General features: G+C 37.3%; 1 protein-coding gene across 1 annotated transcript; it reads right to left on the bottom strand.

Annotated features, from left to right (window-relative positions):
- Positions 1-548: 548 nt before the first annotated feature.
- Positions 549-14,973, bottom strand: LOC113805940 (uncharacterized). Its single transcript, XM_070113675.1, has 3 exons — positions 14,680-14,973; positions 736-844; positions 549-597 (listed from the first exon to the last, which is right to left on the bottom strand). The coding sequence occupies exons 1-3, from the start codon at positions 14,834-14,836 to the stop codon at positions 582-584; spliced, it is 282 nt and encodes a 93-aa protein (XP_069969776.1). The 5' UTR covers positions 14,837-14,973; the 3' UTR covers positions 549-581.
- Positions 14,974-15,777: the final 804 nt, after the last annotated feature.

The following is a 15,777-nucleotide window of genomic DNA, read 5'->3' as shown; positions in this document are numbered from 1 at the left end:
TGCGAATAACTGTGCACAGGACAGTAATTTGTATGGGAGGTATGACATAAGGTGTTTTATGATGGATAATTATAGACAAGATATAAAGGGAGTATGGGGAAGAGATAAAATGGCAATTGGGAATTGGAATAGGAGAATGTGTGAGTAAAATCTCTTGGAGGCAGATATTAGATGGATTATAAGAAGCAAGGATATGACATAGGTCTGGTCTATGAGAGCAGACACCGCGAATATTCCAATGTAGGAGAGCTATTTCTTAGTTGATTTACGAGTGATAATGCATGCAGTATGTGTTGGGGAATTTGAAGGGGAAGGAGCTAGGGGGTGTAAAGGAGGGGTATTAAGAGGTAGGGAATCTGGGGAAGGGCATTGTTGTGACATGAGTGATTCCCGTGTCTGCAGAAAGATTTTCTGCACACAGAGAGAAACAGATCTGTTTCCACAAGATGATTTTCACGCTAAGCAGCATGGATTTTTTTCATTTCTACAACCACTTCGATTATACAAACATATATCACTAACAAAGGGAATGTTTACCTTTAACATGGCTTTCTAATAATTTCTTGTGGTAATACCAATAGTCAAATTGGTAAATCCCTTCAGAATTATGAAATAAAAAATGCTTTGGATTAATTCCCATACACAGCAAGAAAATACCATTCTTCAACTCACTTATTTCATTATATGTAGTAAAGTCAGTATTAAAAAGACAAGTACATACTACATACTCCTTACCTTAAGCATTCAGGTGGAGCAACTCTCCTCTTTAACTCTTCCTGTGTTACTGTTATCCTTTGTTGTTCCCTCCCTACCATCAACAAGGCTGGTACCCAAAACACAAGTTCTGCGGAGAAATTCTCTTTTCAATGTGGATAATTACATTTCCTATCACTACATGAATGGTCTTTAGATATGGTAGATTTCCCGTCTGATCACATATTCAATAAGATTTCAAGGTCGAGGCCAAACACAAATAGTAATAATGATGGTATAAAGTGTATGAATTAGTTCTGTTAAAATATATTCAAGTTTATAACATGTAAAGCATGTTAACAATATTTATATCATCAAATCTATTCTCGTGTGAAGAGAAGGAATCTAATGATCATGTTAGTCTTAAACACAGCTGATAATCTTGATGTGATATTCCTGATAGCAAGGAAGGGCATGAAATATATTGAAGAAATTAGATGGTAAAACAGGCTGAAGGAAGAATAGAGAGCAAAAAATTAGTAAAACCAGAAAAAAGGCTTAAAATTGACTAATAAAACTATCGATGTGCCAACCATCTTTGAAAGTCTACAGACCAACATACCAACTTATATAAAACTCTCCAGGAATTTAACCCATCCTTCCATAAAATCTCCATGAGTTCACATCTAAAGCCCCCAAGGCTTTTATAACCAATAAAGCAACCTTACCTAACCTTTTTATACATGTTCTATATATAGTCCATGGCATGGGGTGAGACTCATATATGACCAATAAATGAGTCTCAATATACAACCCCTAGGACCCTGTGGGACTTATGCAATACGCTTTACATAGTCCCTACAAGGGAGCTCCATCCCCTGGACCCACAGGGTTAGCTACCCAAAATGATGGGTTATACTTTTTTTCAGACTTTGGGGCACAGGATGGGCTTTATCTGCATAACCACTATATTTATACATGACCTGGAATCCCACTAAACTGTTTTATAAATGACCCATAATCGACACAACAATGTCAATTTGTCAAGGAATAGTCTCCCAGCACTGTCAAATATCCCTGTGGTATAATCACTAATGCACAGAGATTTATTGTAAAGTATAGGGTAAACAATTGTTAAAACACATTAAAGAAGTATAATAAAATCAAAAGAATACATTAAATACATGAATCAGGAAAAGCAGGCATTGATAACAAAATAATCTTCACAAACATGTAGTTCTACATGAATTACTTGGCAGATTGCAGTAACAAGTTTATGCAGTCATAGTAGTGTTTATCATCACAATGTGAACATGGTGAAGTACTTAGAAGAAGAAGGATCAATCATCTCTTTTCTCTGTCATTTATTTCCTTTATTTCTGTTTTGCGCTGGAAATGTCAGCGATGAAAAGTCTGTCACTTTTCATTGAGGCATCCATTCCTGATATGGTTTAACTTGAAATCATGATTATCATGCAATGAAAATTTTCCCACCAAGCTGCAGGAGGGTAAGACAAGGCCCTTGCACATCACATTTAATTTTACAAAAAAATAAAATAAAAAATAAAAAAATGAAAACTATTAAATACAGTTTGCTTCTTTCATTCTCATATATATGTAGTACATGCCATGTTAACTGGAACTTTAGTTTATCCATCTCTGTGTACAGTTACTGAGCCCATCTGTTTTAACATGCCTATCTTACCATTTAATTTTATCTTTATTGTTATTGGAAAGATAAATACAACAGAATCAATACCACTATCAATAGTTTCAGTTACACGCACCCATAATGATACAATTATCATACAGAAAGGGAAAAATACACTCACTCATACATGAAATAATATAAGTAGGCCAAGAATAACATCAGAAATTAAGAAAATAGGCCATGACATATGCCTCATAGACTGTCAATGGCAATTGGATGGGGGTCTGGGGGCAGAGCCACCAAAAGGGAAATACACATTTGTTAATTCCCATGAGTGACTGAAGAAATAGGGATCACACCTCAGAGGTCTGCAAACACTTTATAATCCTTTACCAATGCTTTCACTTACATCATTTACAAGGGAAAACTAGACATTCACACATATTACACCATGGACAATTGAAACAAGAAAAATAATATGGTGATTCAGTTTGCCTTCACAACTATGCATAGTAACAACTGGGTGAAAACAAACCTAATTGTTAGACCCATCTCTTAAAGCATTTGCTAAGGAAAGTTGTCTGTAATTCACATTTGCTGCATTTTTCTAAGAAAAATGCCCAAAGTTGTGTTGCTTTTGGTTGCACTTTCATATATTGGGAAAGGCTAGCTTAACTTCCATATTTTTCCAAACAATGAAAAAAAGAAAGCAAAGATGGAAAAATGGGTACAAGCCACCGAAAGGGAATACAGAGATTGGGTCTGAGGGCAGAGCCACCAAAAGGGAAATACAGCGTGGGGGTCTGGGGGCAAAGTCCCTGGGTTAAAAAGGATTTGGATTCACACATCTGTTGATTCCCATGAGTGGCTGAAGAAATAGGGATCAAACCTCAGAGGTCTGCAATCACTTCATAAACATTTACCGATGCTTTCACTTACATCATTTACAAGGGAAAACTAGACATTCACACATGTAACACCATGGATAATTGAAACAAGAATAATAATATGGTGATTCGGTTCGCCTTCACAACTACGCATAGTAACAACAACTGGGGGAAAACAAACCTAGTTGTTAGACCCATCTCTTAAAGCATTTGCTAAGGAAAGTTGTCTGTAATTCACATTTGCTGCAGTTTTCAAAGAAAAATGCCAAAAGTTGTGTTGCTTTTGGATGCACTTTCATATATTGGGAAAGGCTGGTTTAGCTTCCATATTTTTCCAAACAATGAAAAAAAGAAAGGAAAGAGGGAAAAATGGGTACAAGCTATGGACCACGGGAATGTCCATGGTATCTAAAAGGAGACATTTCTTGAGTCCATAACACTTCCTATCAAGTAAATACTGTAGTAATAAAATAAATCATTCTTTACTTTATTCATTTTATTTCGCTCTTTTTTTCATATATTAATCAGCGACTGCTTAGGCACTGTTTTCTACTACAGGTAGTCCATCCAGTGGTCCTTCTTGCCCAGATTTCATACCATCCATGTTTAAGTTTAAAAGTGAAGATGATAAAAAAAGGGAAAAGGTTAGCAAGGTATTAGTGTGCACAGAAAAGAACAAAATTAAAACTAGATGAAGAAGAGCAACAATTACATCCCAGTTAAAAATATTTTGATTAAATATCATTATTTTTATAAATTTACCTGGCATATTTGTTAGATATTCATAATGTTTACTGTTTAATGTTTGAACATAAATGTGCTAGACATCAAAGGTCATATAGCACTATAGTAAAGTATTGGATCAGAAAGGGCAAAGGAGAGTTAATGATTACGATAAAATGTGTTAGATGTCAAAGGTTTGAGTGTTATAGGATAGTATGGTTGTGAAAAGGGTAAAAGGGGAGCAAGTGAACTATAACAGAAATTAGTATAAATGGGGAAGGTATAGGAAAACTGTTCAAGATAGCTGTTGAAAAAGTAGGAGAGAGGGGCAGAAATGACAAAGATTGAAGGGTGTTATAGGAAAGTATGGTAAAGAAAAGGGAAAGGAGGAAAATAAAATAAGTAGAGCAGTGATTAATAAATGGGAAAGGTTAAGGAGGTAGAGCAATTAAATCAACTGCCTTGTATCTGTGACTGTGGAAGGAATAGTTATAATAGGTGATAATGGTAGACATGGTTGTCTTAGTAGTAGGGGATTAGGTATCTGAGGAGTAGGATCAGGAGTAGGATCAGGTGTAGGATCAGGAGTAGGATCAGTAGTAGGATCAGTAATAGGATCAGGAATAGGATCAGGAGTAAATTCAGGAGTAGTGTCTACGGGTTTGATAAGGAAGGTGGGGTCTGGGGAAGGGTATTGTGATAAAAGATTCACGTGTTTATCCAGGAGGGAGTGGGAGGGATAGTGGGGAGGGATGGGGTATTGGGAGATGCTTAGTCTGGGTGGTTTGGGTGGTTGAGAGGATGAGATATTTGGACAAGAATAGGGTTTTGAGAGAGGCTTTGGTTTGGGTGGTTGAGAGGATGAGGTATTTTGGGAAGGGGTAGGGGGACTATAAGGAGGTAGAGTTACTGAGTGAATTGTAGTGTATCTATGACTGGGGAAGGAATAGGGACATTGTTCAAGGAAAACAGAGGTGGCTGTTGGAGAAGTAGGAAGAGAATCCAGGGGTTGAGAAAGGGGGACTGGGGAAGTTGGTGAAGTATCAATAGAAGAATGTATGGAGGGGAGGGGTCTGAAGAAGGAAATTGTTGTGATAGAGGGGACTTGTGTGAGTATTCACGAGGGAGCGGTAGAGAGGGTGGGGTATGTTGGGAGGGTGTAGGAGGAAGGGGGATGAAGGGAACTTGAGGAGGATGGATATCTGCAAATATTTCAAATGTAAAAGGAGTAGGAACAGAAGGATTGAGGGGTGGGTAAGGGAGCGGAGTATTCTCTTGGGTAAGTTTTGCATGTCTTCCAGGATTTCTGAGTTGGGTAAAGAGGACTGAGAAGCAAAGGTTCTCTTATAAGGAGAAGAGGAAATAGATATCTGAGGAACAGAAGAAGAGGAAGGTGTAGGAGAAAATGTAGTAGGAAAGTGTAGAGTGGAATGTTTAGGTTGCCTGGTATGACAAATAAAGTGAGGAGGCGGGGTAGGTATCAGGGAAGTGGTAGAGATTGGAGTATCTGGATTTAGAATGGAAAATGAATTTGGCTGGTGGATAGGGTGTAGGGTGAGTAGGAATAGGATGTAGGTTTAGGGTATAGGGGAGAGATACCTGGGGAGATGCAGAAACATAGGGTGTAGGGTGAGTAGACATAGGATGTACGTTTAGGGTATAGGGGAGAGATACCTGGGGAGATGCAGAAACATCTTGTGAGGATAGTAGGGGAGCAGAGCGAAGGATATTTTTGGAATAAGTTGAGAGAGAAAAACCTCACCGTCATGCTTCCTGTCTGGCCTCATGTAGAGTGAGGCATAGTTTAAATCTAAGAACTGCTACCTCACACTCAAACTTACAGGCAGGAGACTCCTATGAAATAAATTATGGGAGTCTACACAATTGGCACAAGTACATGACTGATCACGGCAATCTGAACGGTCATGACCAGGTTGGGAACATAGACGGCAGCAGCCTGTGGAGCGACAATGTTTGGCCTTGACCAGGAAGGAGTCGATATTGTCGAACATGATAAGACAATCTACCAATGTAAACCTCATGGGGGAGGTCTTGTCTATGGAAGCTAATCTTGGCAATATTGACGTGGGATTTACGCTGGCCTCTGGGAGGAAGAGTGTAATGCTGTACTGCCACTGCATCATATTCAGCAAGGCAGTCTGACCAGTCCTTGTGACCTTGTGACATGGGACAAGCATTTGGGGGAATAGAAACAGTTCCAATACAAGTATTAAGAGAGGAGTGAGGTTCAGCAGGAATGGGTTTGCCAGTGAGGTCAGTTAGGGTAGAAAGTGCATGAGCTTGGGATTCGGATATAACTGTGACAAGATGTGAACGATCAGAGCGACTGCGAAAGGTAACCCTGCCTACTTTTTTCTGGAGGCACTGCTGAAAGAGAAGGGTATTCTCCGAACAGGGGGCTGTGGGGGAAATTACAAAGAATCGATCCCACTCGCCTGGGCCAAAGAGAGTACTTGAAGGTTTGCAGAAGTAGGGACAGTCAAAGGACGAGGGTGAGAGGAACATGGGGTGGTGTGGAGTGGAGTAGTTCTGCAGCAGGAGATGAAGAGGAGAATGTTGGGGAAGAGAAAGGAGTGCTTTCTAGAGGTTGAGTAATAACCTGGGTGGGTGTTTTGGAATGGTTAAAGTTGTTTGTAAGCATCGAAGAGAGGGTATTAGTATCAGTGGTCAGAGCCATGATCAAAGGAAGGGCAGGGGTCAGTCGGCTGAGGCCCAAGGTAGGGGTGATCCCCCACATTGGCTCTCAGTCCTTGTCTCCTAAGCCCTCCCACAACGACAATCTAGGTTTTGGAAGGGTTAGATATTCATAAATATTGATTTGTTGTACATCAAGCCATCCTGAAAGTTGTCTTAACCACACTCCTTTTAGCAAATGATATGGACAGTCTTTTAATTTTATTACATCTAGTTTATCTGTATATTACTTTTTCCTTTCCACCAATGACATCGCAAAATCTTTGTCAGACATTTTGCAAAAAATTAATAATAATAATATTAATAAAAAATAAATGAATAATACGAATCGGAGAACATATGTAATAATTTCAATTGTGGGTATTTTCCTTTGAAAAACTGGTTTGTTTTCACCCACTGATTTTCTTCTGGAGATGTCATTTGTTGTGTATTATTCATTGTGCATGCCTTGTTTTTGTTTGGAGATCTTTTGGTTTGTTTGGGGTTCTCTGGCCTAATGTTTAATATTTGCAACAAATAAATGTGCTAGACATCAAAGGTCATATAGCATTATGTCGGAAAGGATAAAGGAGTTAAAGATTAGGATAAGATGTGTTAGATGTCAAAGATTTGAGAGTGTTATAGGATGGTATGGTAGTGAAAAGGGAAAGAGGGGAGTAAGTGAACTAGAGCAGAGATTAGTAGAAATGTGAGAGTTAGGAGGGTAGGGTGATTGAGTGAATTACAGTGTATCTGTCACTAAGGAAGGCATGGGAACAATGTTCAAGGAAAACAGAGATGGATGTTGGAAAGTAGAAGAATCCAGGGAGAGGGGGAGGGGTGTTAGATGTCAAAGATTTGTGTGTTAGAGGAAAGTATGGTAGTGAAAAGGGAAAAGAGGAGAGTATATGAAGTAGAGCAGGGATTAGTAAAATGGAAAAGGTTAACAAGGTAAAGCAATTAAGTGAATTGAATTGTATATGTGACTGGGGAAGGAATAGGAGGATAAGAATCCAGGGACTGGGGAAGGTGGTGAAGTATCATAAAGAATGTCTGGAGGGGAGGGGGTCTGGAGGACACTGTTGTGATAGAAGAGATTTGTGTGAGTATTCAGGTGGAAACAGTAGAGAGAGTGGGGTATGTTAGGAGAGTGTAGAAGAAAGGCGGGTGGAGGGAACTAGAGGAGGATGGATATCTGCAAATACTTTAAGAGGACCGTCCCTAATGAGGAGGGGACATGGGGTCAAATTGAGATAGCTAGCATATAGTATAGGTACATGGATGAGGAAACTACCAAACAAGTATTAAACGCCTATTATGGCTCGATGTTTTCCAGCTGACGTGAGACCCGCTGAACACCTGGGGAGACACATCCCTAATGAGTGCTCAGGTACACCTATGTGGACTACTGCTTCCTGCAATCATGCATACGCCATTTGATTATGCCATTGTGCATAGATATGAGTTCTTGAATGTTCAAGGAACACTTTTATACCAATATCAGAAAAAAATTATATCACCGTGATTTATGATGAAATATTTTGTGAAATAAATCTAAAAATGAATGCAAGTTTTGTGTCCTTTTATACAGGAAATATCCTTCTATCAAGACTCCCTGGTAAAGTGTTGTAAGTTCCGAAGAAATCTGTAGGTATATAACGTACGAAGCACTAATGTTTGAAAATAGCATTATAGGTAGGGATTGAAATATTTCCATTAAATTTTGCTCAACGGTCGGTACATTAAGGCATCAGTAAATTTGATTTGATTTGAAATTGGTCATTCCTGCTGTGAAGAGGACTTTGTTATGAAGGTCACCAAATAATCAGATTTTTGAACTTCAGATGTATAATCGAGATACTGATTATTTCATATTGAAGGTGATAGTACTCAGTAATACCCATTCTGAAATAAAAACTATATGGGATTTTGAACTTGATTTTGTACGCAGTCTTCGTCTAGAGTTGAAAGAGCTATCGCACCTGTTTTGTACATTTCCGATAAAAAATAATACATTTAGACGTTAGTGTACGTTTTAGGTACCATAAATTCGCAAATATCCCACCACACCTAGGCGTCTGCATGATTTTATGCACTTCTTATTAAAGATAATGGGTGCAAATGGCTAATCAACAACTCTACACTTGTTTCCCTTTGCAATCTGCTAATATTGACAATTATCGAAGAAAATGGTTTGTAGGGTAACTAATATATCTTATTCCTTTAGATATACAAGTGAATGTAGGCCTACTATATAACGATGATTAATTTTTGTTTTAGCTTGATGTGTGTGTTTCCAAACATATGACATCCCTCAAAAATTAGAAACACCAAGTAATCACCCCCCCCCCCCTCCCTGTGTGAAGCATGGGAAAAATTTGACGACGTCAGTAAGTTCCCGATTTCCATGTACTAAATTCATAAGCTTCTAAAATTCTCAAAATTGAATCACCATGTTGTATTCATGCTAGGACTTAATAACTTGGATGTTTTGTACTGATATTGCCATCCACAGTTCATTTTTTTCAAAATCGAAGTAAAAAAAAAATCAATAATTAAAACAAGTAAGTAATTAAAAAATTAAAAAAGGTTCTTATCTGGTATAAATTACTTGTCTCTATGGCAAAATGCAAAAAAAACAAAAAATAGTTCTCTATGTCAACCAGTCCCCTGAAAAAAAAAAAAAAAAAAAAAAAAAAAAAAAAAAAAAAAAAAAAAAAAGATCTAACACATGATTTCTTTGTGGATTGTTCAGGAAAAAACTGTGGGACACATTATGTACCGAAGAAGAGGGGGAAAAAAAAATGTTGACTTTTTTTTGCCCCCCCTCCCCCCCATGGGGATGCGAGGTCAAAATTATATATGAAACGAAATGCAATTTTATATTCTATGTTATGCAAAAAGAATCAATGAGTTATCTCCAACCAATTTTTTTTTATGATGAAATGAGTAGGGAAAGGTGGTCATCTCCTGGGACAGTCCCCTTAAATGTAGAAAGAGTGGAACAAAACGGGTGGGGGCGGGTGGGGGCGGGTGGGGGGGTGGGTTTGCCTTGGGTCATCTTTAGGAATTTTGGATGTCAAGAGTTTCTAGAGGGGAGTTGCATGAAGTGGACTGATAAATATAGGTTAGTAAGAGAGGTTCTTTAGCATAATGTGTTGCTTTACAGTTGAGTTAGTTTCAGTGTGTATGTTTGCTTTCTGTTTTACATTGCTGGTTGTACTGTTGTGTTTTCATGGGTTTGTTGTGTATCTAAGTTGCTTGTTTTGTTTTGTTAGTTTGTGGTGCACTTGTTTCTTTTATTTCATTATTACAGGTTCAAGTTGTAACTGTTTTTTAATCTCTAAAGAATTGGGTGTTTCATTCTCTTTATCTATTTCCTGTGCTAATTTGTGCTCTGTACATTCATCATTAAAGCTATGTCCATATTGGCTAAATTTGTTGCCTCTTTCATTGATCATACCTTAAACAGGTGAAACATTTCAAGATGGGGATTGTATATTGTCAATTGCTACACTTTCGGGTAAGGCTCCTCTAAAAGTGATTCTTAGGAATTTTGTTAGAATAGATTTTTCTTCAATTGTATGGTCTTGTTTGGTCTTTTAAGGGGGACATCGTGACAAAAATTTTCAAAAATACTCGAACATTTGAAAAAATTCTCTTGGAATCTAGTGGGGTTTGGCAATCCTGAGACGTAATATTTTAGTTAAATATGTGAAAGTAAAGGAGTTATAACTAAATCTCTGACCCCCTCCACCCCCCTGCCTCCCGCTCCGATGTTTACATTGTCGTGTCCATGAAAATATACTCAGCAAATTTTTTTTTTCTGATTTTTTTTTTTTTTTTTTTTTTTTTGGGGGGGGGGGTTATTTTGGCATTCTCTGTTAGCTAGCTGGCAACTCTGTTTTGCCATCAGCTGATCGTCAAGACTGGGGCTCTGGGACACAAAACTCCACTAGAAAATCAGAGAGAAAGGTTGCCAGCTTGTACCTCCACAACACCATATTGCAGACATAGGCCAATATAACACAGTAAGGGGACAATACTAATTGTAATGTTATTTTAGTATTTAATAAACGTAATATGATCAGAAATACTTCTTAATCACAGCTGCAGCAGTTGTTTAAACATTTAAATACCTCACAAGGTCAGGTTAGGCACTGCAAAGCCTGTGGTGACATGCATACTTCCACAATCATGTGCAGTTTTTACAATTAGTACTTTGCAAAAGGACAATGCACCAGCTACACTTCAGAATACCATGTGAATGCCATAGAATGCAGCAAGATTGCCACAGAGATTAGAATTCTAAAAAAATAATAATAATAATAAAAAATAAATAAATAGATAAATAAAAAATTTAAAAGCTGAATATATTTGCGATGGTTTTCTTAGAAAAAAATTTCATTTTGGGTAATAGTAGCCCATATATTATATTGTGATGTTCATAAGACTGAACATTTAGATAAAAAAATAAATTCCCACTAAACTAAAACAAAATTTAAAACTCAGGTCTTTGCAAGTTTTAGATATTGCTATAGACTATAGGTGGTAATTTTTTCAACAAGTTTGTTCAACGGAAAAGTGCGATTTTAAAGAGTTTGTGATGGTTTAAAAAATTGTTTTTCAAGAATAACTTTATTATTTATTATCCAAATGATCTGAAACTTGGTGGCATTTATAACTTTATATGTATGTATAACATATTAAAAAATTACGAAAATCTGATCATAACTGACGCACTTCAGTCTCAAGCGCGATGACCCCCTTAAATCTTATTTCCTCTATTATTTAATTTGGCTTATTTCCTTTTGTTCTTATTTCTTCTGTATTTTTAATTTTTAGTTCTGTTCATTGTAAGATTTTTACTTGTTGGTTGGGGTTCTTCCAGCATTTACCATCCAGCTTCTTTGTTTTTTAGTTGTTTTGAATTGGATTTTCTTCCTGATCACTTTCTTTTTTTTTCTTTTTTTTTTTTTTTGTTCTCTTTGTTTGATTATTATGGTCCATATAATAGACCAATTCAGGGTCATCACCTGGATCAGTTAAGTTCACCGTCCATAGGAAAGTATGACATTTTGCAAAAAAATATTTAAGAACCACACAAACTCAAAGAATATATGTAATCATTTCAATTGTAGGTATTTTCCTTTGCAAAACTGATTTGTTTTCACCCAGAAATTATCATTGCTATCGTGATCTCGAGATATGATGTCAAACTGGATATCGATTCCATGCACGGGCAAGCAGGAAAGTCTGGTTATGATATACTAAACCTGTACCAAATAGCTTATCAAAACGGAAGTGACTACTGGTATCACAGAAAAGCCATTGTACATGTATGGTGAAACAAACAAGATGGGGGCATCTTGATATGAGATGATACCACTCTTACTTAGGTATACATTACCGAGAGCAACACAGAGATAATGGGAAATTGAAACCGCCATCTTATAGAACCCAAGAAATTATCTACCACGGGAAAAGACAAAAATGTTATCTCTGTAATAGTCTCACTTTATATTTTAACAAAGGAGTTAAAAATTAACTTTATACTGTAACAAAGTTAACTTTATACTTTATGCAACACTATACTTTATACTATAACAAAGTTAACTTTATAGCCCATACTTTTAAAACCTTTCACCAGTGCTGGCATTTGATTTTACCAGGCAATCGGGAATTTCATACTATTAAAAATATGGCAAGTGTTCGCCAGGGCTGGCATAAGATCGTATTGGAAAAGCCTGGCGAAGCAAAGTCACGCGAGCCCTACCTTTCCCGTGATTGAATACCATTAGTAACATATTTGTGTATATGATATAGGAATCCCATTGTAATTTTAAAATATCTGAAAATCACAATTTATTATGATATCACATATATACATAGTTTTTTCAAGATCAGTCGAGAGCTCAAGACATCAGCTGTATTTAGCAGAAATACAAGATGTTAGCGCCTAGCAATCCCTTTCATTCGCCAGGCCTGGTGATCGCCCGCCTTGGGTTTTAAACTAGGTTCTCCCTCACTCAGATGATTGCCTGGCGTAACTTCGCCAGATGAATGCCAGCACTGGCGAAAGGTTTTAAAAGTACTTTATACTATACTATATCAACTTTATACTTTTATACAAAAAATAACGGTTCATTTTTCGATTATGACAATCGGAACTTCCCAGACAATATCTATATCATTTGTTCTCGTGTGACGAGAACAAATCTGATGATCATTTCTGTAGTAATCACAGCCAATGATCTTGATGTGTTAAGTCCCGTTAGCAAGGGAGGAATAGCAAACAGAAATGTGCAAAACTAGCACAAAAAACTCTACGAACATGAGCACCACGTTAACTAGGGCGGTAAATAAACTTACCGACGTGCTAGAGTTTGAAAAACTTTTGGCAAAATCTACTGGATTTCACACTTTCCAAACCCCCCAAAACATCCTGACCCATAACCCAACTTAACCTAACAATTTACGGTGTCGTGAGCAGAAGTGCCCTTTGGACATTGCCTGAGGAGAGGGTTGTTGGGGGGCAAGCCCCCCAACACCCTCCGAATCAATGTAATGAAACATTCTCATCGGTCTCCTGTCACCGACTACCAAAAACGTCCTGTCAAACCTGGTGTCAGAAACACGAAAATGCACTTGCGAAGAAGTTTCTTCAGACCGATTTCCTTAAATCACTCTCTAATAAATCTTGAAACATGGAAATGAGGTGTAATAACGTTAACAAAGGCCACATATATGTGGAACAGTAGACACTGATAATTAGCCAAATATCGTTTTGACGGCACAGCAATACATGAACTACTTATCAGAGCGCAAGAATGAGTTGACTGGTCATAATTTTGTTTACATTCACGATGTCAACATGGTGAGGGACTTCCAAAAAGATGGGTCGGTCGTCTCTCTTGTCTATTATGTAACTCCTTTATTTTCAATTTGCACACCTTATGCCATAGACAAAAAGTGTCTTAATTAATGTCAAGGTAACCATTCCATATCTTTTTTTTACTCAATTTCTAATTGTTATACACTGTAAATTTTCCAAAATGACTTTATACTTTAACAAAGGAGTTAAAAATGTACTATTTTACTAAACCTAACTGATATAAGATATTGAACTGTAGGCCTACAAAGGTATCATTAGACACACATTATAGGACGGTAGAGTACTAGGGAAGGAATACAGCTGATGTCTTGAGCTCTCAACTGGAATATTGATGGTCTTGAAAAAACTATGTATGTACGTAATTTCATAACACATTGTGATTTTCAGATATTTTAAAATCATGTGATTCTTATATCATATCATACACAAATATGTTACTAATTTATAATATGAAAGCAAGAAAATGGTATTCAAACACGGGAAAGGGAGGGCTCTCGCTACTTTACTAGCGTGTTTTTAATAATACAAAATTCCCGATCGCCCAGCGAAATCGAACGCCAGCACTGGAGAAAGGTTTTAAAAGTACAGGCCTTAGTCTCTGGCGTTGTTCTCAGTAACAATTATCCTTACTTTGGTTAGGTTAAGTTTGATTTAGTTGGTGAAGTTAGTCTAGCATGGTTAGGTCTGGTTTGTACTTTTTACCCGGAAATGACGTCTATATGCTCATATGGATGTGTGTACCATACACCAAACCACAAGAAATTGAATAAACTGTCATATGCGTATCCTCGGCCCATAAAGAGATAATTCTGTACAGACCTGAGCTTCTGTAATCGAGGGGCTTTCCATCCCAGGGCCCAGTGGACGCTGTCTTGGTCAAGGTTCTAATTGTTACCCAATTTATTCACACATTAACTATGAAAATTTAAATCATTAAGGTAATCAACAGACTACACTGTTGTAATTTCAAGAAATATCTTATATCTGTGCATTACCGAGTTCCAATTACAGCAACTGTGTTCCTTGCAAAGTGTAGGAAGTCGTTTGATTTCTCTCTAAATAGTCTTACACCTATTTCCTATCCATTACACATCTGTACCTATGGTTGTTTTCAACAAGTATTCTGGTTCCCATACCCTTATGCTCTTGGCTCTCCCTTTCCTCCTGTGTAAGACCTGTTTCCTGAGGTGCATCTTGATCTTCGCTACTTTGGATTATGTGCACAATCTCCTCTTCATTCGCAGAACTACTGCAGGTCAGAATTTCTTCGATAATTTCTTCATTCGCCGCCATTTGTGGTTCCCCGAACTCGTCTGACAAAGAGCTTCTCTCAAAGCGGTTACTCGCATGTGATATATCCGTATGTACATGAACACACACATACACACACGAACAAATCTGTAATATTGTATGTGTGTGTGTGTGTGGGGGGGGGGTAAATATAATCCGTATGTGCGTGTGCTTTTCTCGATTGTCTTTCATCTATTCGAAGAGTTTGCTCACTGCCATCTGCCATAGGCAATGACACTCTAATTATGCTATGATTACTGCATTAATTGGTAGAAGTAACCATTAATTAGTTATGATAAAAAAAATTCTAAGGGAATAAAACCAAACTCTACAGCCTCAATACTAACAAAATCTATTTTGTGGTTTTATTCCTTTAGAATGTCTTATCATCATAACTAAGGGTTATGTTTTGCCAATTGATGCATTAATTACAGCTTAATTAGAATGTCACTGCTTCTGGCCGATGACATATCTATTATTGGCCATTTCTTTAGTTTTGAATTTTGATACAAATTTATATATTTCTTTCTTATAGGCTTCGCAAAATTTTGAATATTGTATATCAATGTTCTCTTCGTTAGGATTGCGTCCAAGTGTATGCCATCAAATAAATCTTTAAGGCCGCTTTCATACCAAGGTGACATATCGCATGTGGCAAATGGCAAGTGGTGAGTGGCATAGTGATTTCAGACCAAGGTTACACGTGGCACGTGTTACTCGGTTCACAAGATGGCATCCTCGGGGGTTGATGATGTTATTGTTGTTCTTTGTCCTAACTATACTTGTAATAATTGTCTATCTGTCACTTGGAGGAATAAAGTGGATGGCTTTGGGGATGATGTATGGTAAACTTGTTCCAATACACTGAAGATGTATGTGAGGGAATTTATTATGATAATTCTAACCACTGAGATTATTTTGATTGTATTGAGGTGATGTATTAT

Source organism: Penaeus vannamei, chromosome 34 (genome assembly GCF_042767895.1).
Source record: "Penaeus vannamei isolate JL-2024 chromosome 34, ASM4276789v1, whole genome shotgun sequence".
NCBI classification, from domain to species: domain Eukaryota; kingdom Metazoa; phylum Arthropoda; class Malacostraca; order Decapoda; family Penaeidae; genus Penaeus; species Penaeus vannamei.
The sequence above is the reverse complement of the archived record's forward strand: the minus strand, read 5'-3'. Positions and strand labels throughout refer to the sequence as shown.